Source organism: Cydia splendana, chromosome 24 (genome assembly GCF_910591565.1).
Source record: "Cydia splendana chromosome 24, ilCydSple1.2, whole genome shotgun sequence".
Taxonomy (NCBI): Eukaryota; Metazoa; Arthropoda; class Insecta; order Lepidoptera; family Tortricidae; genus Cydia; species Cydia splendana.
In genome coordinates, this window is record NC_085983.1 from 5,192,738 (window position 1) to 5,219,764 (window position 27,027).

The following is a 27,027-nucleotide window of genomic DNA, read 5'->3' on the forward strand; positions in this document are numbered from 1 at the left end:
TAAAACTTATAAATAAAAGATTCAATGTTAGGTAAACGAAACTCCATAGCCTATCTTGATTTTTTTTCCAAAAACTAAATCTACGAACTTTTCATACAGGTAATGAAAAACCCTGCTCAATCTACTATTTAGATTATTTTTCAGGAACATTCTCATATATTGAAATATTAACCATTTTAATCAGGTAATTAATGTGTTAGTAAACTTGATATCTCAATCAACGATTCCTAGTAATATTTACGAGTAACGCGAATAAGTTTATCTAGTTCTAACTGGTTTGTTTTTTCCTTATAATTGTTACAAACATTACATTAAATACATTAACAAATGAACAAGCTTAATAAAAAACATAATTAAGTACCTAAGGGGCTGTCCATAAATTACGTCATCGATTTTTGACGATTTTTGACCCCCCCCCCCCCCCCTATAATCATCCAAAAATCATGCTTCAAATGACCCCATTTCCTCCTACTTCATGCTACCGTCATCCGATGTCCAGACCCCCCCCCCCCCTAATTTGAAATGACGTAATTTATGAATAGCCCCTAATACTTAAATATTTATAAATTATTTTAATTTTAGTTTAGTTTTTAGATTTTTAATTCATAATAGTTAGTTTTAATGTTTTTTTTTTTATAATAGTAATTACATTCTTAAATATGTAAATGAATATTTATCTCTATTAAATATTCAAAATACGAAAAAAAAAAGTATTAGGTACTTAATTATGTTTTTATATTTCCTTTTGACTACGGAGCCCTTATAGTTTTAGTAAGCGATTTAGAGTAATGTAACGAGAGGTACCTAAAGTAGTTTTATTTTTATTTCCATACATTACACATATATCTGAACTACTTAGGTCGTAGCCAAAGACCACCAGAAAATATATCTGAAGTAAATTAAATACTTCACCAAATTCTAGAAAATCATAATTTCGCATAAATCTTGCATTCAATTTGACATACCCTCTTTACTCTACTTCTTTTAAGGCTCGCCGTCATGTACATTTTATCTTAGTTTGACTACCATTTCATATGTATCTCTCAGTTACTTAAAGGTTAGCTGGAAGAGATCCCTTAACGGGATAAGTTCGCCTTTGTACACATTTACTGTATTCTATCTATGTTATGTACTTGTTTTGTGCAATAAAGTGTTTACTACTACATACTACCCCCATCTTTTGGCAATACCATAAATCACAGAGTGCAGCATTTGTGAGGGCCTAACGCGAACACCGCAGCAGGGGTGCGAAACTCCTGACTTCGGGCAAACTCGGCTCCGCTCGGCTCAGCATTGCTCCGAGCAATTATTAGGGTTGGCACCACTTGACTTCCTTTTGCGTGCACGACCACAGATAAGATAATCACTTGATTTTTGACAACCCTAAATAGCCGAAAGGGATAGTGCCATATATTAGAAACGGACAGCATGATTCGACCCTGAACCGCTGTCAAACTTCGTTTTTGTAGGAAGATTCCTTTCTGTACGGTAGTACTATTCATTATTCTGTGACCGCAGTTCGCAAATTGCGAGCATCTTCCTCTGTTACTCTAATTACGCCTTAATTGGATTTAAAGAGAAAGTTTAAGTTCCCGATTTTTGCCGCAAGATGGCAGACCCTCCAATGCCCACAGTCACTTATTAAGTACTCGCAAATTATTTGTTTTTCCTACATTTGTTGTGATTAATTAAGCGAATATAAATAAATTAAAACTGTTGTTCAACAATAATGATATCGGTTTCGTAGTAATCAGAACTTCAGCGGGTTCAAGTTGATAACATGACCGCTAAACACTTACGCCATACTGTTACTGATTGACACAGTAAACTTTTATATAACAGTACGCAAACGCACACTAAGCGCCACACGCACCATCCCACTAATAGGCCTTTAGCATCTGTGTCAGATGTTTTAAGCAGCATCCAGGTTACGACGCGTTCGTGGCTGTAAAGCCCTATACGAGAGAGGATCCCTCGGCCACACACGCAGCAGGTGTATGCTCCCCCAGGTGGGCGGGGGTTGGAGGCCTGCTCGTGGCGCCTCATGCGTTTTTCTTTTAATAAGGAAAACCAGGCATCGACGTGCTTGGATTGACCATCGTGAATAGCACGACGCCACACGGGGCTACATGGGGCCGGGTTAGTGGGATGGGGGGACCATCCCACTAACAGCGGTTTCGCACTACGTCCGATCCGAATCCGATCCGAACCCGTGAAAATATGGTCCGTAGTAGCCGTAGAACTATTTCTATGATAAGTTACGCACTAGATCCGATCTCTGTCATCCGATTTCTTTCCGTCATTCTAGAATTCTAGTCTGCGGACCCTTGCGCTAGGCCGGGAAAACGCTAGGTCGAAGAAGAAGATTCTAGAATTCTAGTGCGTAACTTACCATAGAAATAGTTCTACGGCTACTACGGACCATATTTTAACGGGTTCGGATCGGATTCGGATCGGACGTTGTGCGAAACCGCTCTAACCCGGGATTAACCGGTTAAACCAGTGTCAAATTGTACTGGTAACCATGGTAACTCCAGGTTTAACCGGTTAACCCCGGGTTAGTGGAATGGTGCAAGGGGCCCTAAGGTGATTCACAGTAGGAACAATTACTATGGTAATGGAGTATTTTAGTTTCAATTTGTTAATTTTGTTGAAACCAATTGCAGTAGGTATTTTTCATTAAACACGTCTAAACTAAAACAAAAAAAAACCGGCCAAGTGCGATTCGAACTCGCGCATGTAGAGTTCCGTACCATTACGCAACTTAAATATTTATTTTATTTTGTTTTTAGTATTTGTTGTCATATCGGCAACAGAAATACGTATGTGAAAATTTCAACTGTCTAGCTATCACGGTTCATGAGATACAGCCTGGTGACCGACGGACAGACGGACGGACAGACAGACGGACAGAGGGACAGCGGAGTCCTAGTAATAGGGTCCCGTTTTTACCCTTTGGGTATGGAACCCTAAAAACGAACTTTACTGCTCAAAGCGTAACAAATTTGTCAGGTATCAGTGAAACATCAAAAATACTCCAAATTTTATATAAATGTATTTTATATACCCAACGGAAAAAATATTTTCCGGAGTTTCCTCAGTATGGGTATGTGTATACAGGGTGATTCAGGAGACGTGAGCAGGACTAACACTGCGCATTTCGTAAATTATAAGCAACTGTTTCGAATTAGTATTAGTGAGTTTAACGTTAATTTTCTAGTCGTGTTGAAAAAAAAAGTTATTAATTTATTTACGACATGCATGGTCACCCTAAAATTAGAAATATCATCACTGTCATCACGGTCTGGTTACTTTTGAAAACTCGTATCTCACTAGACGTGTGCGCCGATTATAAATGATCGGCGGCGGCGTTTGCCAAAAAATCGGCGGCGGCGGAGTGTTTTCGGCGTGAAATCGGCGTGACCTTGACTTTTAGGTTCCTTAAGAAAAATCATTAAATTGTTGTTTTTCTTGAAAATTTGATCAATTCAGGTTGCTGGTAAGTGAATTACGTAATCTACGTATAGTTATGAATACGCTGTGAGTAAAATAGAGTTTGTAAATTAATATAGGATAGGTATAATAACTTGATTTCCCTAGTAACTGGCTTGCTGTAAGCGGTCAGCTGGTCCCAATGACCTACGATCCGATCTGTAACTCTCCGTTTTTTTATGCTTTCCATAAGTTATCGTATTAAAATGACGTACTTTAACAAAATAATATATCAGATATCCTTGAAATTTGCTAGACATACGACGGACTGCTATTATGTCTTCCCTTTAATGGTTTTCCTGTCGTACAAGCACCAGGCTCATTGCATGAGATGTATCTTCTTCTTTCTCGTTTTTTCATTGCTTTTTTGCGTTTGAGCATTGCTGAGGATCACGACATGTAATTTGTCTCCATTTCGTGCGGTCATAAGCCGTGTGGACTGCACATCTATACACTTCTTCACAACGTTTGACCATCTCACACATGCTCCACTCCGAGCATGTTTGCCATTCGCCATTCATTCATTCATTCATCCATTCATCCATTCATGCGTTGGAAACCGCATAATAATTATGTCCGAAGAATCTAAGGGCTCGCCCATGGAGAGCCGAGTGGCAATATTCTCTCTAAGAATTATGGGGTTTGTTCTTCTAGCTGTCCTAGTAGTGAGGGAAGTAGTGTCACCCAATGTATGAGACGTTTTTGGTATCGGATGAATTCACTTGGCACAGATGTAGTATAGGTAAAGCTAAGCCAATCCAGCCCGGTAGCCATCCGCCACCCCCTGGTGGGTAGGCCGGGGGGGCATCCAAAGTTACACGCCGCATATCGGCTTCTATGTACCCTACCGCCTCGAGTTTGATATCATTTCCATATATATCGGGCATGAAGAATTCATTTTTGAGACATTTAATGTACAGTTTAATAGAAAAAAAAAATATTGACGAACAAATCAAAATTGGTTTGCTATTTTATTATTTAACTATTACTATTATCAGCCGAAACTACAAATGCTAGAGAGTTCAAATTTGCACACCAAGTTACATTTATAATGTGTACAAGAGATAAGAAGCGATTTTGAAAAATTCTACCCCTAAGGGGGTTAAAAAGGGGATGAAAGTTTGTATGGGGTTCATGCTTTATTTTAAGCTAGGAATTTCAAACTTCGTTAAAAGATATATTATTGAAATTCAAGAAAACTAATTTCAGCGTTTTTGAAAATTCATCCCCAAAGGTGGCGAAATAGGGGTTGATAATTTGTATGGATATCGAAATTTTTTTCGAGTGTGGGGCTTGAAACTTTTTATATGCGCATATTATTAGAATACAAGAAAACTGATTTCAGCGTTTTTAAAAATTCATCCTCTAACGGCGTTAAAAAGGAGTTGAAAGCTTGAATCCATTACAAATTACTTTGACTGCCTCCTCTGCCTACCTGCCAGGGGGTGGCGGATGTCTACCGGGCTCAATTAGCTTAGCTTTACGTATATTACATCTGTGCTAAGTGAATTCATCCGATACCAAAATTTGCACCTTATGACACTACTTCCCGGGCCATAGGTAGAAGCAGCAGTCTTCGTCAACATCACATCTCAAAAGTACCTTTGCACGGCACACTTTTTGAGGCTCCACTCCACTTTGCGGCACCATACTGGAATATTGAAAAGACGAGAGCTCGTACCAAGCGCACTTTATATAGTTGCACGTCGAATACCTCTGTTCTTCCAGATCTTGTCCAAGTTAGCCATAGTACTCTTAGCCATGCCAGCTCTGCGGCGTATCTCGGCGGTGCAACCACCGGCACTGGTTATCATCCCAACATATACTAGCTAGCTTTTCTGTAATCGCCGAGTGCGTCGGTAACTGGGAGCATGTTTGCTCTGTTTACTACCATTACTTTGGTCTTGAAATGGTTGATGTTAAGACCTCTCTAGAATTTTCATCTTCAGTTTTCATCAAAAGAGCCGCCATTTCAATGTTTTTCATTCAAAAATTCAAATTAAGAGTTGAAAGTGAATTCACAATTAATAGGAAAACTTACTTCATATATCGTTCCCTCATCTTTCTCGACGCTGAATAATGACGATTACTCAGTTTAAACTGTTTAAAGTAACTTTAATTCTGTTTCATTCTATAAATAATTGGTATAAATTTGACAACTGTTACAATATAATGAAAAAAATCCAGATTGTAATCCAAAAACCAAGTTGGAATAGGTAATTAACGACACTCAAGGACACGCCGATTTCACGCCGATCATTTATCGGCGGCGGCGGCGTGGCAAAAAAGCCCGGCGGCGGCGGCGCGCCGGCGCGGTGCACACGTCTATATCTCACTCAAGTTTGACAGTTTGTTTCTTCTTAATCAAAATGCTGTCATTACGGTTAAAGAGGTTTTATGTTTATTGATTAGGTATTGTAGGATGACCATGATTGTAGAGAATTAAATTTGCCCTCACCAAAAAGTTAAAAAGTAGGAAAAAGTGTGGTTGTTTCACCTAAATACGACGGTGATCGATCAATTATCAGTTACTGAGTGTGCAGGATTAGTCCTGCTCACGTCTCATGAATCACCCTGTACTATGTTATCAAATATTTAGGGTAGATTGAAATTTGCTAATCTTGCTTTGCTATCTAAAGTTATTATTCAGCTAGTTAATACGAAATTTTTGGAAGAATTAGGCTTTTCGGAAAGGATTAAGGATGACTCACGTTAGACCGGGCCGTGTCCGGGCCGGAGCTTCCGGCGCATCGTTTTCTATGAAAAGCATCACGTAATCACCTGTCATGTCATAGAAAAGTAAGCCCCGGAACCTCCGGCCCGGACACGGCCCGGTCTAACGTGAGTCATCCTTTAAGATGACAATCGCCCATCGACAAAAGCCAAACGAAAAGCAAACCACGAAAACTACCAAGTATGAAAAGTTACGTGGCTACTTCCAACCATTATTTAAATTTGACTGGCGTTTTCTAACAACGATTTTTATCCTGGCTAGGCCCCCCAGGTGAGATTGCCATACTGCTATAATCGGTCACTGTGCGACGGACACCGGTTCAAGAAGTCAACTGCCACTTATATAAGATCAGTCGCGCGCGCACCTCCACAGCGCATGCGCGGATTCGAACCCAGTTCTTCCAACGTACTTTCAATGTAAGTACTTTTTACTTTTTCGATTCTCGAGTCCTACTTTATGTGCTTTTAAAAGGACATACGCATCTTAAAATTGTTGTTTATTTTAGACACATAAATTTTGTTTATACATACAGCAACACTCTTAACTGTAGGTGGACCTTATTACAAAAAGCATAAGGTTCACCGAAGGACAGATAATAGTGTTAGCGGTGGTACTACTTTTATACTGTACTGTTTCAAGCCCAGTTTTATCAACGTACTATGTAAGTACTGTTTACTATTTCGATTTTTGAGACTTAGCGTACTTTTTAAAGCACATAGGGTATTGACCTTAGAGTGGCGATTACCTGTGCTGTTTTTAACGACTTTTTAGTTTTTGAGGCCTAGCGTACTTTTTAAAGCACATAGGGTATTGACCTTAGAGTGGCGATTACCTGTGCTGTTTTTATTTTAGAAATAAAGTTCATTTCTTCCAAGTTCTTACATACAAGTACTTTTTATATTAGGTAGGTACATTTCGATTTTTAAGACCTTGCGTACTTTTCAAAGTACCTTTTTACTAAATATTTACCTACGTATTTCTTCAAAATTGGCATAACAGTCATGGTGTACCTGTGCTGTCTTGTTTATTTAACTAAATTTTGTAATATTACTGTTGAATGTTATATTAACTAGATACCGTATGGCAGGTTAAAAAAAGAATTACTATTTTTTATTAGTTAAGAATAGTTTCCGTTAATATTTGAATCAAGTGCGTCTGTCAGTTTCAATTTTGCGACGAAGCGTATGAGTTTGACATTGAATGCCGTTCAATCAGCCAGTTACTAACTACCCGTTAATAGTACAATTTTAATGAAAATGTCCTTAACATCAGTCCGATCGACAGTCTATAAAGTATGTATTGAACTTAACATAATTGAGGTATTTTTGTGGCTATGCCATTTGTTTTATTATGTAGAAGACGTAGTCAGCATCAGTTGTATCTGCTACCCTCGAATACTATTCCAATTAGTAATACATCTCAACAATTTGCGTAGAAAGGTCCAACGAATCTCCAACGTTATTTGTTCTATATATGTCTAGAGGCATATATCTTTTTATTTTATTTTTTATTTAAAATCATAAACATAATTAATATCAAACTTACAATAAAAGGTAACCTAAAATTAAAACTACCTACAAAACTAAAACTAATACCTAAAAAATAAATAAAACATAACATGGGTGACCTAGCCCAATATGTATATATTAGGCTAGATCACCCAGGTCCGATCCCTGTGGAAGGGTTCCCATAAGGCTGGCTTCGTACCCCCTTTGGATGGCTATGCCGATCCGTTGCGCGAGGAACGAGCCAGCCCTACGGTCCCCGGTGACCTCGATATTTTTTTTAGAAAGCTGCCGGATTAATTTGTGACCAGATCTTTTTATTAAGATATCAGAATGTGGTAGATACTTTTAACGCATTGTCTGATACGTTACTTTTGATGCTCACTGTACAGACGATGGCAGCAGATTTTGTCAAATGTCTCACGCTTTGAGTATTTAGTAACTGGAGACGCCTTGGCTGACATTTTCTGTACAAAACAGTCTGCCAATTTTTGCGGGGGAGGGGCACGTCAAAAGTATGGCTATTTTACATGATTTGTACGTAACGTACAAATTGCCATGTCAGATAAACGTCAGTCCAAACCATAAAGTAATAAGTAAAGAAAGAGAAGGAACTCCATAGTCACACTCACATGTTTGACTAATCAAAGCATAGATGGCATTACTATACACTCATGAAAAATAATATTGATGAATTCGCCACATTGTTTCACTTAAATAACCCAATTCGTAATATTTATAAATATGAAACTTAATCGTACAAAATTATCACTTTATAACACCTAAAATTGGAAAATCATTTAAGGCAATTTTTACCAGTCGGCTACTTGAATCAGCTTGAATTGATGGAACCTTTTTTTGTAAGTTAAATGACTAAATAACGAACGTCGTATTCCGGTAGGTGGCGCGTGTGCAAGGTGCACACCAGTGCGTGCCAGTGTATGCTAAACAAAGTTGCCATATTGACGAAAAAAAAGAGAAACCTAAAATTTATATACAGGCACGGATTCCGATTAAAAATAAATATTGCTAAAAAACTACATTTTTATACTTCAAACTTCTTTTTTACAGTTTCCAAAACACATACAACATACAATAAATGACTTGACACCGTTCATCTACGGTTGAAAATCACAACGGCGACAATTAATTTTATGTGGATGGGATTGTTTAAATTTCTCAGCTTATGTTGCCTACATTACAAATTTCAATTCTGGAAAGTCTATTTGAACATTTCATTAGGTACTAGAGCCTGTGTGGAAGGAGATGAGTCGTAGGGTTTTCGCATAGACTCTGCATAATTGAAGAATTTTAGCTATATAAATCAACCATTACAGTATTTTGAACAAATTATTTAGCTCTACTCATTAATTATACAAAACTAGACTAGAACATGAACTAGACTAAAGGAATATTTTTATTTATTTTTTGGTTCATTGAAATGGCAACCTGACACTACACTAACTCGAATAATGAGTAGGTACACAATGCAACGACAGGATGCGACGTTGTCTAGTCAGTGGTTTGGCGGTCATTGCGATTTGGCAACGCCGCGTGGTTCAGAATTTCAGATACACACAAATTTATTATCAAGATTGTGTTCGCATAACGTTCCGTTTCAAATTCTTATTATGACCACGGTAAAATAAATTAAGTATACCTTAGCTAATATAAATAACAACAACGTATTATTGTATTTCTAATAAAATGTTCTACAAAAAATATACTTAGTTTTTAGGCTGTTGCTAGAATGGACGCATGTATTTAAATTACAAATTATGTTCACTCGGGAACCAACTGCGTAAATAGAAACTGTACCAAGTACGGGTTGTAATTCTATTAAAACAGTACCCTACTTCGGGGTGTTGTTATAATGCTGCTTCTTAAAAAACGACTGGAAATTTTACGCATGTATTTTAAAATTCAAACATTATAGTAGATTTATATTTAAAAAGTCTTTTTGGACATAATTTTTTTATTTGATCCATTAACATGTGCAATTAAAAGCAGAAACAATAATGACATGACAGATATATTTAGGGAGACTAAAAAAATCAATGGCAACACTAAAAATAAACTGTCAGAGGGCCTACCGCGAACCACGTTCGACGTGTTGCCTCTCTGTCGCTATAAATTCGTACTTAAGTGTGACAGGGAGGCAACATGTCGTAATGGGTCGCGATAGGCCCTCGGGACCATGTCGTCGACGGCCGCCTACCGCGTAGCGTCTGTTTATGTTTATAACATCATTATGATTTTTTTTTAATTTCATGTGTTAAATTTAGTTCGGTTCGGTATTTGATATTATTCGAAATGTAGTTCACAATAGGTACTGAATTCCTGTGGATTCCTGAAGTACCATCAGAATTAAACTAAAGCAGGTCAAACAAACCTGAGGAGAGGGTGTTTGCCAATCAGTGATGAATATTGCCTGCAATGGATTAATAATATGCATCAGGTAAGTTTATTAAAGGTTATTTAATGTAAACTACTGAAACATTTTAACATATTCAACGCTCTATACATATAACTTTTTTATTTTAACCTCTTGTCAATCCCGAACTAACGACCGCGAACAAGGTTATAGTACGTTGCTTCTGGAAAAAAATATATGGAAAACTTGGCATAATTAATAGAAGACTTTTTTCATTTGGGATATGTACGTTATGGACCGAAGTTATTTTTCATCAACCCTCCCTAACCCTCCCCCCTCTGCGTCACCCCCCCACACCCCCGCAAAGGGCCCGAAACGCGGTTTTTCTAAATTTTTAAGAAAACCGTTCAAGATATAGAAAAAGTGTGTAGGAACGAAGTGATCCTTAGTTAATTTGCTATTTATCTCTTATACACACTATAGTGCTATCACTTATAGTTTTTGTGAAATCTGTCACCATGTATGCAATTTTTTTAGAATTTTCGTTTTTTTCTTTTGTAAGATAACTTTTCTCAAAATATACTTACGATATCGCCAAATTTTGTTTAATTTAAATAAATAGTTAATATGTTCTTTAAAATGGTGTATTATTTATTATTAAACTCCTTCATTTGACGATGCTATGCCATTTTGAACATACATAGTCTTCAAACATTTTTAAGCTCACCGAACATCGTTACTATTAACCACTTGACTGTGAAACAGATCGCACAGTCGCATTTTTATAGCTTGCCTTACATAGAAGGTAGCCTATAGAAGTGGTGTGCGCGTGCCTCCGTGAGGGACAAAATATACGCAATGCGACAATATTAAAAACACGTTTTAACATTCCTGACAATATACCAAAAACAATAATCTACGTATTTCGGTCGGGTTATTGAAATGAAATGAAATGAAATTTTTTATTTGTTGCCCACCATAACCCATACTAAATTTATGGTGGGGAACAAACAAAAGTGAGACTGTGACAAGGACAAGCAATATTACCGCTTTCTTGCTACTCCTACTGAAAGTTCTATAAGTGTATCTCGTTCGGTCATTTGGCCCCTCCCCCGTTTCCTCTCTATTATTTTGTTTGTTTAATTCTTTATTGCAGATAACAGATGATCCATATTAAATTAAAATAATTAAAATTACGTACACAATAATAAAACAATAAATTATTAAAAATGATTAAAATAATAAAATAAAAAAATAATAAATTATTGTACCTCTATGTTGCCTCACCTGTTACGCGCTAACAAGTATGTAAGTGCGAAAGGGACGCGCATAGTGATAGGCGATAAAAATGGAACCGTGCTGCGCCCGCTGAACGAATTTTATACAACACAAACGAGGGTGAACTCACGATTTTTGACCACCACACACATGAAAAGTTCATCATCTTCTTCGCGTTGTTCCCGGCATTTTGCCACAGCTCATGGGAGCCTGGGGTCCGCTGGCAACTAATCTGATGATTTGACGTAGACACTAGTTTTTACGAAAGCGACTGCCATCTGACCTTCCAACCCAGAGGGGAAACTAGGCCTTACTGGGATTACTGGGATGTTTCCTCAAGATGTTTTCCTTCACCGAAAAGCGACAACTAACGCGAGGAAGAAGATGTGTGTGGTGATCAAAAATCGTGGGTTCACCCTCGGTTGTGCTGTACCTATAAATTTCGGTCAGGATCCGTTTCATATACAGACAAGTGGTTAATAACGATATTAGCTGACATTGAAAATATTTGAAGGCGATGTATTTTAAAAATGGCATAGGATCGTCAAATGAAGTAGTTTAATAATAAATAACACATACATTCATATAATCACGCCTATTTCCCGGAGGAGTAGGCAGAGACCACGGTTTTCCACTTGCTACGATCCTGTCATACCTCTTTCGCTTCCTTCATTTTCATTACATTCACGCACGCATACACGCTCGCCGGTTTAGGGTGCTGTTGACCTGGCCTTTCTTCAGGATTTCCCCGATCTGATCAGAGAAAATCCGCCGAGGTCGACCCCTTCCAACTCCCACTTCCACTTCTCCCTTATACACTCTCTTTGTTGGCCTTCTTTCACTCATTCTTTCCACATGTCCAAATCATCTCAAAATACCTTTCTCAATTTTAGTCACTACATCAACATTCAGTCCACACTTTTCCCTTATCACACTGTTCCTAATTCTATCTTGCAATCTCACACCACACACACTTCTCAGCGCTCTCATTTCCACTGCATTCACTTGGCTCTGATGCCTCTTCTGCCATACCCAACTTTCGCTACCATACATAAGTGTAGGCACCAACACCCCTCTATGAACAGCCAACCGTGCTTTTTGCGACACCTTCTGGCTGCTCATTAAAGCGTTAAGTGCCCCATTCACACGATTTCCAGCATTCACTCTCCTTTCAATGTCTTTATCAATGCTTACCGTCCCTAGTGAACAAGGTTCCCAGATACACAAACTCTTTCAATAAATAATACCCATTTTAAATAACATATTAACTATTTACTTAAATAAAAAAAACCAGTCAAGTGCGAGTCGAACTCGCGTTCCAAGGGTTCCGTACATAAGTCCGACTCACGCTTGACTGCACATTTCTAATAGGTTTTCCTATTATCTATAGGTAAAGTACTATTTTGTGTATTTTTTCAAAATTTTAGGCCCAGTAGTTTCAGAGATAAAGGGGGGGGGGGAGGAATGGTCGGACAGACAGACAGACGCACGAGTGATCTTATAAGGGTTCCGGTTTTTCCTTTTGAGGTACGGAACCCTAAAAGCGTGAAAGATATCGTAAGTGTTATTTGAGAAAAGTCATTAGAAGAAAAAAAACACTGAAAATGCTAAAAATAGCATCTTCCGTGACGTATTGCGCAAAAACTATAAGTGATAGCAATATAGTGTGTATAAGAGATAAGTAGAAAATTTAATAAGGATCACTTCGTTCCTACATCCTTTTTCTGTATCTTGAACGGTTTTCTTAAAAATTGAGAAAAACTATGTTTTGGACCCTTTGCGGGGGTGTGGGGGGGTGACGCAGAGGGGGGAGGGGAGGGGAGGGTTGATGAAAAATAACCTCGGTCGACAACGTACATATCCCAATTAAAAAAAGTCTTCTATTAATTATGCCGTAATTTTAGCTAATTTCACTGAACTATTAGGTACCTATGTAAACTTGAGTGGTGCTTTGACATTATTTACTGTCGAAAATAATGAAGCAAATCACTCATGGCTGGTTTTACTTTAGTGAACGGAATTTATTGGTTATGTAATCTATTGGTTGCTCAGTTATTAGTAAAATAAGAGTATAATTATTCTGTAACTATAAGTTTTCCAGTTCTTAATTTCAAACCATGTAAGATAATCCTCAGTAACATTTTACTGAATCTATGTAAGTTGTTAATATAATCTAGTTTTACCAACAGAAAGGTCTTAATATAAGGTTGTTTTATTATTTTTTGAAAAGTAACAATTATTAGAAAATACAGATGTAGTTCTAAACACTCAAGTTACGGACTTTATTTTGAAAACATAATGATTTTTATGATGAATGCTTGCTTTCCTTCCAAAAAATTTTGTAAAAATTAGGGACCGTTACCGGTATCCGGTATAACTAATAATAAAATATCACATAGCATTCACAGTATTTTTTATTTATTTTAGAATAGTATTTAGGTAAGGATAGTGATTGATAAGATAGCTAAATTAAATGCAAAAATATAGTGAATAGAATCAGGAATCAAAAATATACATAAACAACCGTCATACCGAAATTGAATACCCGTTAATTTGTATGAAAAATATACTGGTATCGGTCCCTGGTCAGAATTGTATCTTTAAAATATTTTTGTATGCAACAAATTATTTTTTTGATTTCAGGTGCTCCCATTCTAGCTCCTATCACCCGAAAAGCGAACAATTGGAAATATTTTTTAAATTTAGAAGGGGAAACATGTCGTTAAACATCGTACGCCTGCTAACCAATGGATAGAGTTACTACTGGTCAATGTATTATATCTGACTGAGCTGGAACGAGGCCAAGATGGATGCTCGAGACAGAAAAGCGTGGAAGGATGTTGTGGAGGCCCTACACACCTACGGGTTGCCGTTGAACAATCAACAACAACAATGTATTATATCTGAAAAAATGAAGTGACAAAATATAATTTATATGGACTAAGAGGAGAAACATGAAATTGTCAATTCCTGCTTCAATGGATGCAGATCGATGCAATGAAAAATTTTTAATTAGTTATTAATACCCATTAATAAATTTTATCCTTATTTCAATCCATGCTTTATTTTTGTCTACCCACCTTCATTATATTTGCTGAATTGCCACAACTGTGTTCTGTGTTCAATGATAGTTGACAACAGGATCCTATTTGCTGTAACTATAATTTGTAATATGTGGCTTTCCATCACAGAAGGGTCCTTATGGTTCAAGTACAATAAGGTCCTTTCCATCTGAAATTTTAACTGAAATTCTGATAAAAAGGTCCTTATTGTACAAATGTACATGAACCATAAGGACCCTTCTCTGATGGAAAGCCACATTTATACTCTGGTACACCAACATTGTCAATAGAAAAAGGCAGCAAATTTTAAAAATGTATGCGTTTATTTACTGACAAGGGGGTTGTGTTTGTAGTTTAAAAAGTATTCTTTGTAATTTAAAATTTTAATTTCTTGTAAGTGTGTTGGCGTAGGCTGTAAAAATATGAAATAAACAGAATAAGCCTAAATAAAGTTTTACATGAAAAGCCATAGCGTTACGAGTAGGTATTCTAGTTTCTGACGTTAGCACCAAGAGGGGAGTTTAAATTTTAAGTCAACGCATTCAAAACATAAGTTTGGTTGTGTCAAATATTTCATACAAAACCCAACTAAAGTAAGGGAGTTTTTTTCGAAACTAAAGTGAAGGAAAATGAGGTTGGTGTCCAGGGGACAACTGCAATTTTAAGTTTGTATCTCAACATATCTCAATGATAGGTAAATATCTAGATTCTATTTGTAATAAGTATTATTCGTTGCATCACTAAGAAAAATCTATAAATCAGGAACAACTAATATTAACTATTTGAGAGAAACATATTACATACCTATCGGTAAGTATATTCTAGGTCCAAGGACTCCTTGTTTTAATATGATATATGAGCACAAATTAACATAAGATTATTATTGCTTTCATTTCGGGAAAACATACTTTTGAGTATTGTAGGTATATCTTTTGTATCTCATTGAGATACAAAATGTAATGTATAGTGGCAGATACCATGGTATCTCTCACTATACATTACACTGTAGAACAAACGCTCTCACATTATAAATACATGGCGTTAAATACAAAGATATTTTTATTAATTATGTTTTTTACATATACCTATAGGATGTTTTTGATTTTTTTATAATTTTTAATATGTAGGGGTCTTTTCAGAGACATTTATGGATGTAACAATGTTTACTTCATGAATTGTATGATACATTAAAAAAAAATGTTTGATTAAAATTTTTCGGATAATGTAAAATAAAATGTAAAATAAAATAAAAAAGTGCCACCGGAGCTGGGTCTCGAACCCGAGTACTCAGAATTGCAAGTCAAATACTCAAACCTCTCGACCAAAACTGAAGTGGCGCAGATGTCAAAATATTAAATCAATTCTTAGATATGGTTACTTGACGGTGTAATTCATTGCTACCTCACTAGATGTCACTATTATTTATTGATAACAACGCCATCTAAAAATAACGCGAAGACATTCGAGGTACCGGCGAAGATAACGCGATTTACGTGAGCCGTGTAGCAATGTACTGAGTTACTTTTCTTCGTTACTTCTTTATTCTATGGTCCAAACAAAAGTTTGCACAATTGTGCAAGGATTTCGGCAGAGGAGTAAGCTCTTAAAGGCGACTCCGGTTATTAAATGCTTTAAGGTCTCACGTAAAGGCCCCAGTACACAATGGGCCATCGCCGGCCACTCCAAGGGACGCAGCCATGCGGTAGAATGAGATAGCAATACCACTTGCTCCCTCTAACGCATAAATGCGTCCCTTGGAGTGGCCGGCGATGGCCCATTGTGTACTGGGGCCTTAACAGTTTATGGAAGGCTGAAAAATCGGAAGTATAAGTTTTGAATTTCTTGTGTGTCATATCCAAATCACAACACCACAAACTCGTTTGTTTTGATTCGTTCAGTTGAGAGCTTGAAACATATATTTACCTACACACACCAACCTAACAATTACATATGCACGCCGTGTATGTGCACCTTTATAATTTTATTTACACGAGATTTTTGAAGTGAGAACTTCTTTAGCGGCGCTGTGCAGTTTTTGTGGTGGGGAAAAAATGTTAAACTCGCGACAGGTCACGTGACCGACAGATTCGACAGATTGAAAATTCGTAAGACGGACACGTGACCTGATCGAAAAACTGTTACAATGTCATTGAGTTTTCACTTCTGCCGGCACTCCCGGAGTGCAATACGTTGTTTTTTTTTAACTACTCTTTTTACCACGATATATTGGTAACAAGTCACCGACAAAGCCAATTCCTAAAATAGTTTCGAACAAAGCTTATTTAATTATTTGTACAATCCAATAACCTATTGTGATAATAAGACAAAGGTCACATCGCTATGCAAATTGTGAATTATTTACTTGAATCACTTCGCTACGAAATTCTATTATTATGCATTACTTAGAAATTAACATTATGTGATTCATTAATTATTTTAATTTAGTTTTTCCTGATAAATAACTTTTAATTGACAATGAACGTGTATCTAGAAACATTAATTAATTTGAAATTATTGAGAGTCCAAAACGCCCTAAGATGCTCGGCAGCGCTCCATCGAGTCTTAGTGTCCAAGCTGATCAGTAGACCGACCAAGATTCGAGTCTACAAGACTGTAATTAGACCAATTTTGATGTATGGGTGTGAAGCTTGGACGCTGACTCAGAAAGAAGAGAGCAAGCTCTTAGTGGCGGAGAGGAAAATCTGGCGGAAGATTCTGGGGCCTATCAGAGAGGAAGATGGGACTTGGAGGCGAAGGAAAAATAGGGAGCTAGAGGAGGGTGTTGCGATGCCCAATATAATTGGCGAGATCAAAGCCACACGACTCCGCTGGCTCGGTCACATGGAGAGGATGGGGGAGGATCGTGCTGTGAGAAGAGCGAATGTGGGGCACCCGGGCGGAAAACGTCCGTCGAGGCGTCCCAGATACCGCTGGAGTGACGAAGCCCAAAAAGACCTGTCCGCCCTCGGAATACCCAACTGGCGTGAAGTGGCGCAGAATAGGGCAGAGTGGCGCTCTCTTGTGTCAGAGGCCAAGATCCTCTTTGGGTCACTGAGCCAGTGATGTATGTATGTATGAGAGTTGATAGGCACCTAATATTACTAACTTTTAGATTGTACATATCACCTATGTATGTATATGTACTTGCTATATACTTATTTTGCGCAATAAAGTGTTTAGGTAATAAATACCGAACTTACATGAAAAATCCATCCCTATTTGAAAATAAAATTAGACCAAAAATGTTGTGCTTGAGTGACCCGTTTAAATTATTTTTCACCACACACTGTTAAAAATTATGTAATTTTACATGCAAAAAAATTACATAATCCTTTAAAATTCCCGAAAAATCTGGGAAATTTACGGAAAAATATGACATTTTACGTAATTCTCGTAAATTTTTACGAGAATTACGTAAAATGTCATATTTTTCCGTAAATTTCCCAGATTATTCGGGAATTTTAAAGGATTATGTAATTTTTTTGCATGTAAAATTACATAATTTTTAACAGTGCACAAGTTCGGAAAGGCTTATTTCGCACTTCAAAAACTGATAGCAAAGTTGCATTTTAATCACATGTGGGCCAAAGCAATCAAATGCAAATTTTGAGTTGTTGTCTTATGCTGGTAGAATTGACTTTTAAATGATGATTTTGGATGATAAATATTCAATAACATTCATTTGGATTTGATTTGGTTTGATTTTGTATGATATTTTACATTTAATATTTGCTTCGGGTTAGTGTGGTGAAAAATTTTGTGTTTCACTCGGGGGCAAATTTTGTTTAACCCTCGTGCTTTGAAACCCTCGCAACGCTCAAGATTCCATTTTCGAACCACTCGCTACGCTCTTGGTTCAATTTTGGAATCCTTCGCTTGCTCGGGTATCAATATTAGCACGAGCGGTTAAACAACAACTTTGCCCCCATGTAAAACAAATAACTATTAACATATTTTACGTCTTTCTACAACTGGGTTTAATTGTTTGCAAACAACTACAAGATTTTGCAGTTTTTAACCTCCATGCGAGAATGAGATAGGTATCAAGGATAACTCGTTTGTATGCCGGTCGCGGATTCTTAGACACAACGAGATGTATCATACTAGCTGACGCTATAATATTAGAAGCTATACTTATACTTACCTACTTACAAAATCTACAATACATTACAAATATTCTTTATTGCTCACCAATAACAATTGAAACAGTAGATATATTAAGCATATAGGGTCAGTTGTTCTACATTGAAACAATCGGACACAGTGTAACTTTGCGATATCTCGGAAACTAGGTGTTACCAGCTAGTGCCGTCTGTCAAGCAAGGGCAGGCTCAGGGACCCCCAGCACCTCCCCAAAACACGAGCGCGCCTCGGAGAAGGAGCACGCTGCTACGAGCATTATTGTGAATTCGTGCAACAAAAGTAAATTTTTTCATTTAAGTTTCGCAATTTTTTACCAAGATATAGACTCGAGTTTGGCGTTTTTTAAGTTTTTGTTATGTTCTATGTGTATTAAAGTTTATTTGGAGCTAAATATTTTTAAATTTCTTTCACTCTTTGGTGCAGTTATTATTAATTGATTAAAAAAACACCCCCTAGTCTCACAATGAAACATTTTTATGTAGTATACAATGAAACATGATGTTCACTGAACACCAGTACCAGCACACAATGAAACAAACCCATTATTTTTTTAAATAATTAAAACCTATGTGCTAAATTTGTGAAACTAAAATACCATGAAAATTGGTAATAATTTGTCTATCATATGACAAAATATAAGATACTTAACTTTAGGAATGGCTGAGATAGGATGGCTTATATGTTGAATGTTTCATTGATGGCAAGGTTAAGGACACATGTCTTACATTGAAACAGTCGTGTATAAACACTATGTTGCAAGAAAGTGTATGAAATCAAGCATGGAGATGCTCAAAACCCTCCCGCGTCTACCTAGTTGGCAATCATGCTCCGTGGACATAAAAGGCGCCTTTTTCACAGCTTGCCGTACCTGCCGACCAGATTTTCGATTCACAATGAAACTCAGGTGTGTGTACAATGAAACAAGTCTTTCGCTTTTAGATATTTCAGCAATCTTATAATGATTCCATATGTCGGAAACCTTTTAAATAACTAATTTCAGCCTACCACTATTTTCTCCTTTCCTTTCTCATTAATTGAGTGGAAGCATATATGTATTAATGTCACTTATTTATAACACCGTTTCAATGTTTATTAACGATGTCTCATGGTAGACTATAATTATTACATTTGTTTCACTGTAAAAATCAGAGTGTTTCATTGAAAACATGCACAAGTACACAATGAAACAAAACTCATTTTTCAAAAAAAGGCTTATAACACAGGAACTGTTACAGATAGTAGAAACCAAGAATGCCATATGATAGCCAACGAAATTTTTTATCTTCATACGAAATATCACACTCATAACTTTAAAAACACCAGAGACAGAAAGGCTTGAACTTTTAGTGTTTCATTGATCAACAAGTTACCCTACCGTAAAATGCGGTGAGATTGGACCAATCCGAAATTGGCACTTAAAGTTTTTTTATCGACGACCGGTCTGGCCTAGTGGATAGTGACCCTGCCTGCGAAGCCGATGGTCCTGGGTTCGAATCCCAGTAAGGGCATTTATTTGTGTGATGAACACTAATATTTGTTCCTGAGTCATGGGTGTTTTCTATGTATATAAGTATGTATTTATCTATATAAGTATGTATATCGTCTTCTAGCACCCATAGTACAAGCTTTGCTTAGTTTGGGGCTAGGTTGATCTGTGTAAGATGTCCCCTAATATGTATGTATGTATTTTATGTCAAATCCTGATCCTGTTTATATTAAGGATTAAGGTAAATGTCCTAGTGTTTGACACCTCAATTGCTGGCATATTATATTATGAATGCCATCAATACGTATACCTACCTACTTTAAAATCTCAATGACGTACCAGTCCAGTACCAGTCTTGCCTTACAATACCTAGGAAGAAATGACATCGCAGAGTGACCAATAAGCGGTTAGCTTACTAATAAATATACTCGTCATTATGTGACTAACAAACCTTATGATTGCAACACTTTTCCTTATGAATGAGTTTCCGCTTCGCACAGTTTTTATAGATATTTGCTCTGTTTATGTGTGTGTTTGTAAACACAAGTGGTTCAAGGTGACGCTTGTAAAAGGTGTGTTTAAGTAGACTTTTAGACAATAGTGTACGACCGCTTCAACATACAAATGTAGGACCGTAAAATGGTGTGAGTAGGGATTACGAGGGCAGTTGGGTTATGAATGGGGTGAGGAGGGATAGTAGGGGGGTGAGATGGTATTTTTAGACCAGAGTTATCAGATTGTTACGTAAATACTTTTTATTCTTCTTGAAATTGTTTTTATTTCACGTAGAAACACTACTATATAAATTAACATATTTTCTGAAAATGTTTTATTTGTTCTAATACTTCTAATAGTATTGATTGGCAGCGCTATTTCTCTCGCTAGCTCGGTATCACCTGATATGATCCAGTTAGAAGGTCGAACCATACTGTTCTACCTTAGGGATGGCCAGGGGGCGCCATAAGCCTTCAGTAAGAAGTGCATATGCTTGGAAAAATTCGACCTATGCCGCTGTGGCCCGGTGGCCGAATGGCACAGGCACCTGCCGCAATAGCAGAGGACGCTGGTTCGTTTCCAGCCTGGGGGCACTGGAGATCTTAGTCACTTTTTCTTAGTATTATGAGTATATGACATTTATTTCAGTTTAATCTCTTTATTTATTTCAACTCTTAGGCTAGGTGATTAACTCGTATAATACGAATAATGTAAAATATAAAAACATTCACAAAACAATAAAAAATACACATAAACACATCATAAAAAACAACGGGTTGCACTCCGGGAGTGCCGACAGAAGTGAAAACTCAATGACTAGTCCAAAATGTCTGCAGCACTATGTATAATTGACCCATCCTCCTTTCTATTGAAAAACTTTATTTCCGAAATTTCTGGTCAGTGAGCTTGTTTAAAATTCGAAATTCAAATTTGTAGCGTTAATTGTTTAATAAATAAAAAAAAAATAAAAATCGTTTATTGCAGACCATCAAAGTCCATATGAGTGTTAGTAACATTCATCTTAATTGCCTAAAGGTTAGTGTACACAAAGAAAATAAAAACAATGCAGAGAAAATAAAAGTATATAGAACAAAAAAATAAAACTAAAATTAAAATCAAAACCACCCCGACTATTAGGACTACTTGTCCCTCCCTACCACTACCTCAACCCAATACTTTGTTAGCGGGCAGTCTAGACGTTCGGCCATACACCTCAGCATGCTGTTGCCACTGCCGCGCACCCGTTTCAGCAGTGAGGCTATTCTTTTTCGCCTAATAGCAAAAAAGTCGTCCGCCCTTGCTTCGGCAAACATGCCAGATGCACTGCAGTGCTTCGGCAGCCTCAACAGCATCCTGAGGATGTTATTATATTGTATGCGTATTGTGTTGTAGGCCTTCTGCGTAAATTTCACCCACAGGCTGCACGTGTAAAACGTTTGACAGTAAGCTTTAAAGAGTGTCAGTTTCACCTGTTCGTTACACCGTGCAAACCTGCGGGCGATCATATTGCCTCTTACAACCATCGCTCTTCTTTCCCTTTCCATATCTGTATCATCTTTTAGTTCTACAGTGAGCATATGACCTAGATATTTGACCTTGTCAACTATTTTAAGGGACACACCCCCCAGCTCGATCTGAGGCATAGTGCTTGTATTATATTTTCGTGCCTTAAAGATGAGCAGCTCACTTTTGGTGGCATTGTATTTAAGGCCGTGCTGTTGAGCGTATCCCTCACACATCCTCACAAGTTGCTTCAACGAGTCGATTGACGGTCCCAACAGGACCATGTCGTCCGCATAACTGATATTATTGAAACATGTGTCTCCTATATGACAGCCGACACGTTTACTGCTGAGACCCTCAATCAACTCGTTAATATATAGGTTAAACAGGATTGGAGATGACACATGATTGGCAGCGCTAAACATGCACATGTTTAAAATTCGAATAGAAATTGTAAAGTCACCTTGCAGACCTCGCATCTAAATATATTTGGTCATGATATTTTGCGTTTTATTCACCAGTACTAGAGTTCACTTTTATTAGCGATTTCATCAAGATGTAGCTTTATTGAATTATATTAGAGTGATATAAAGTTAGAATGTAACTGTGAGATCCTCGTATTTCAACCCGTACAAGATTAGAACATGTAATGTCATTGAGTTTTTCTTTATTGATTTAAATGCCATCTAAACGTTACGGTCACGTGATCGCCTTACGCTGTCTCGAGTTTATCATTTTTTCCCCACCTCAAAAAGTGCCCAGCGCCGCTAAAGAAGTTTTCACTTCAAAAACCTAACCTAGGGTGCCGCCAGCAGCGGGGCAAGGCCCAAGCTGAGAGAGGAACCGGCGGACTATCCGCGCCGTGTCCAAGATCACCGCCTTCTGCATCTGATTATTACTGTGCATTAATAAAAGTTATCCTTTTCCAGCATGACTCAACTGCGGACGCTTGCAGCCTTGCTGCTACTAGCGGGCTGCGCGTACGCACGCACGGCAACCCGCACCCCTGCTGTCACCGGCATCACTAGTCTCACTGACAAGGTAATGTGAACTTTCCAGCATGACTCAACTGCGCACGCTTGCAGCATTGCTGCTACTAGCGGGCTGTGCGTACGCACGCACGGCAACACGCACCCCTGCTGTCACCGGCATCACTAGTCTCACTGACAAGGCAATGTGAACTACTAGCGGCCCGCCCCGGCTTCGCACGGGTTAACAAATTATACACCTAAACCTTCCTTAAGAATCACTCTATTGATAAGTGAAAACCGCATGAAAATCCGTTCAGTAGTTTTACCCCCTTATTCATAAACGCACTACAAGCCTCAATTAGCTAATAATCTTTTGGCTTTATCTGTCATTTTGACTTATGTATTTCTCATCATCATCATCCTGTCCTAGCCGGTTTCGGCCTCGGCGGCTGAGTATGCACTGGCTAGTCTAGTGAGAGCGACGATCGTGAGCTCTCAGGTGGCTGACGTAGCCTATTTTTGCGGTGAATGTACGTCCACACTCACCGCAGGTGAGCACCCCACCGACAAATTATAGTTTATGACCGCAGGTGGTCGGGCCTTTAACTCGTCACGCTTCGCGTCGAGTTCCACTCGCCTCTGCTCTTCAAAGGCTTGCACTTTTGTGCTCACTGTATGGTGTATGCCTCCACTTCGGCCGATCTTGTGCCGAAGTCTCCCAGTTCGATGGTTCAATGTCACATCTCCGCATGTGACGCTTCAGCACATCTTTGTATCGATGTATTTCTAAGAAAGGGAACATAATATAACTAAATCAGGCCCGTAAAGTTTTGTGAATAAGGGGGTTAGAGTTTATCGTGAACAAACACACAAACAGACGTGGAGGGGACTTTGTTTTTGGTGTAGTGATGAGTGATAAACACTGGATAAACACAAATAAATGCCCTCACCAAGATAAGTTTAAATAATATAGAACAATTTCGTTAGATGGAATTTTGTGTTACTGAAATGCGTTTGTCGTTTAAGTATATCTGTGCAAACACTGCAAACCATAGGTATTTGTTGACAAACTACACTACTATTTACCAAAGCACCTATCTATCACTATCTAAAGGATGACTCACGCTAGACCGGGCCGGGGCCAAGCCGGAGCTTCCGGCGCTTCGTTTTTTATGGAATGCACCACGTGATCATCGATCAGCCGTCAAAGAAAATGACATGTCGGACGCCTGGGCCCGGCCTATAGTTCGATTTTTAGCATTAGAAAGAAAGTAAGCGATCTTGACTTTCTTGACATGTCTTTTAATTGAAAAACGCTTTTTAAAAATCAGTAACTATTACTTATGAAAGCAGAAGAATATAAATGATCACAATTTACATATTTGCCGTGACTTATTTTTAAAACGTGTTTTTAAAAAAAGACACATCAAGATTGTTTACCTTATTTATAATGCTAAAAAAAACGAACTACTTATATAGCGTGAGTCATCCTTTATGAACTTTTCTGGCACATATGGAGCATTCCACGGGCTGTCCCGTACAGTCACCAGCAATAATATGTTACACAATGAAGGCCGCAAAAATATGTGACGCGCTCTTATTGTACTACAAATAAGACCGTGTCGGATATTTTTGCGGCCTTCCTTGTGTAACATATTATTGCTGGTGACTGTACAAACGCATTTGTGACTTTTTTTTCCGGCATTTAAGCAGCCGATTATTTTTCTGTGCATATTTTTAACCATTTGTCACAGAAAAAGAAACTCTTATACCTGCAAATCTTTAGAAAATTTTCGTTTGTACGGGACAAACGGTAGACAATTTCATGGAATGCTCCATATTTGTAACATGTCCCCTAATATTTATTTATTATTTATACTACATTAAGTAAATAACGGTCAGAATAGACATGTATTCTATAATTAGTCCAAAACAATGAACGGCCTTCGTTTTGCTTTTAAACCTTTAGACATATTAGATTTTATCTGTCCATTGAATTCTACACTTAATATCTTAGTGAATTAGGTATAAACTCAAATTGTTGGTAGATTAGAAAATGCCTTTTTTATGGACATTCTTCAGTACATCTCCAATGCAGGCGAGACGGTCACACGCCGGCGCGCCGGTGTTGCCAGGTTTAGTTAAATATTAAATTTATGGAAATATAAACAAAAACTAGTCTTATAATAACAGTTTAAAAACTCAATTTCCTATTACACTCACTATTCATTTCTTAGAGACTTACTTGCGTTGGTAAAATCTCATCAGTATCAAAAGGGTCTCTACGTGTTAGCTTGGGCTCCGCACACCTCTCCCAAATGCCGGGAACACAGTTGTTCCGTGATAGGTCTAAACTTAAGACATACAAATAAATCTTAGAATAAATTTAAAAGTGGAAAAATTACTGTCTTGGATGAGACTTGAACTCACGGCCTCTGGATCGATGCTCCAGCGCCCTGCCATCTGAGCCACCAAGACCACATCCATAGCCAGCAAATCTTTCCACCATATTACAGGTCAAGGGGACCCTTAGCGACATCTACTGCACGAATGTTACACTTCTTAAACGGCTACCGGAGTTCCAAGTCATATTGGAAATAATATTGGTTAATAGCATCGTTCGCAGACGTTTCTGCTTGTAAAAAATTAAAATACAAATAAATATTAAGAAACAATTTTACACAAATCGATCTTGTGATCTACAATACGTTCAATTAGGCTTGTGTTATAGGTACAGCCAAGTGTAAAAATATGGGTGCACAAATCATCTCAAAAATATGTCCCATAGCTCTTATGTCAGCGAATTAAGAACTATGGGACATATTTTTGAGTAAGTTGTCTAGGTACACCCATATTATTACACTTGACTGTACTAGACGACGATATATAAAATAACTATCGGCACTATTTTGAAAAAAAAAACTCGTATCTTGTTCTGTCAATCAAAACAAAATGTGGTACGGGATGCATACAGAGTTACTGCCTTTCAACTTTAAGTATCAGGGTAAGATACGAGATTTTATCAAAGTAGTCACGATATTTAGAACACAATAGAGATGTTTGCAAATAACTTCAGGATATTCCTATTCTCGCACTGACAACCCCACGGCATTGACATTGTATATTATCAGAGCAGTCGAATAGCGTGGCTGTTGCAAAAGCCCGCGTCACTGCCGCGAGCGCGTTTAAAACTATATTGCGATTTTTTTTTCATTTTTGTCTCTTTTGCCAATAGCGTGGCTGTTGCAAAAGACCGTGCCACTGCCGCGAGCGCGTTTAAAACTATATTGCGATTTTTTTTTATTTTTGCCAGTAAGTATACAGGTTTTTGAGTGCCTAAGTATTGCTTTAAAATATGTATTTAGAGTGTTTGATGTGATGAGTGTCGGTAGATATAGATATGATAATTAGACGCTGTTGCTACCTATGTGACTTTTTAAAGGAAAATGCGGATTTGTATCAAAATAAAACATGAGAAGGAGATGCCAAAACATATTCAAACAAACAACCGATCACATTATATTTGAAATATTGTCAGTGAAAAAAATAAAATATAGGACAATCAATACATAAACGACCTACTTTTTAATTATATTTGAGGTCAAATTAGTGACATCCTACATTCAGACATATTCAGAGTAAGTTACGCCTACCCACAAAATCTGTCAAAGTAATTTAAATACCTACCCTTTTAATATGGCAAACGGCAAAATGCCTATGATATTTTTAAAAAGCTATGTCCAGGTACGAGAAATATAATTAAGTTTTGTTAAAAATCGTTTTATTTTAGGTAGAACCGGCAAGGTTTTCTTTTATTTAGTTGCCTCTTTGGTTCCCTGAACGTTTGCATAATAAAAACCACGAATTAATAAACTAGATAAAAACAAACTCACCTTTAAAATCTGTCGGGTTATTCGAGCCCACGGTGTTACAATTTTGTCTACTTAAAATAATACAAATCAGCTTCAAGCCAATCCTTCAACC

At 37.6% G+C, this 27,027-nt stretch overlaps 2 protein-coding genes across 4 annotated transcripts in view; one reads left to right on the forward strand and one right to left on the reverse strand.

Annotated features, from left to right (window-relative positions):
* LOC134802393 (uncharacterized) overlaps window positions 1-27,027 on the reverse strand; it is a 329,661-nt gene that overhangs the window by 163,700 nt on the left and 138,934 nt on the right. The gene's annotated exons all lie outside the window — the stretch shown is intronic.
* The window catches only part of LOC134802326 (gelsolin-like), a 58,066-nt gene continuing 37,558 nt past the window's right edge, over window positions 6,520-27,027 (forward strand). Inside the window, exons 1-2 of one of the 3 annotated variants that reach the window (XM_063774928.1) lie at window positions 6,520-6,642; window positions 23,132-23,243. In XM_063774928.1, coding sequence (XP_063630998.1) covers window positions 6,602-6,642; window positions 23,132-23,243 — 153 coding nt within the window. In that variant the 5' untranslated portion in view covers window positions 6,520-6,601. The other 2 variants (XM_063774929.1, XM_063774930.1) reach the window with 2 other exon arrangements.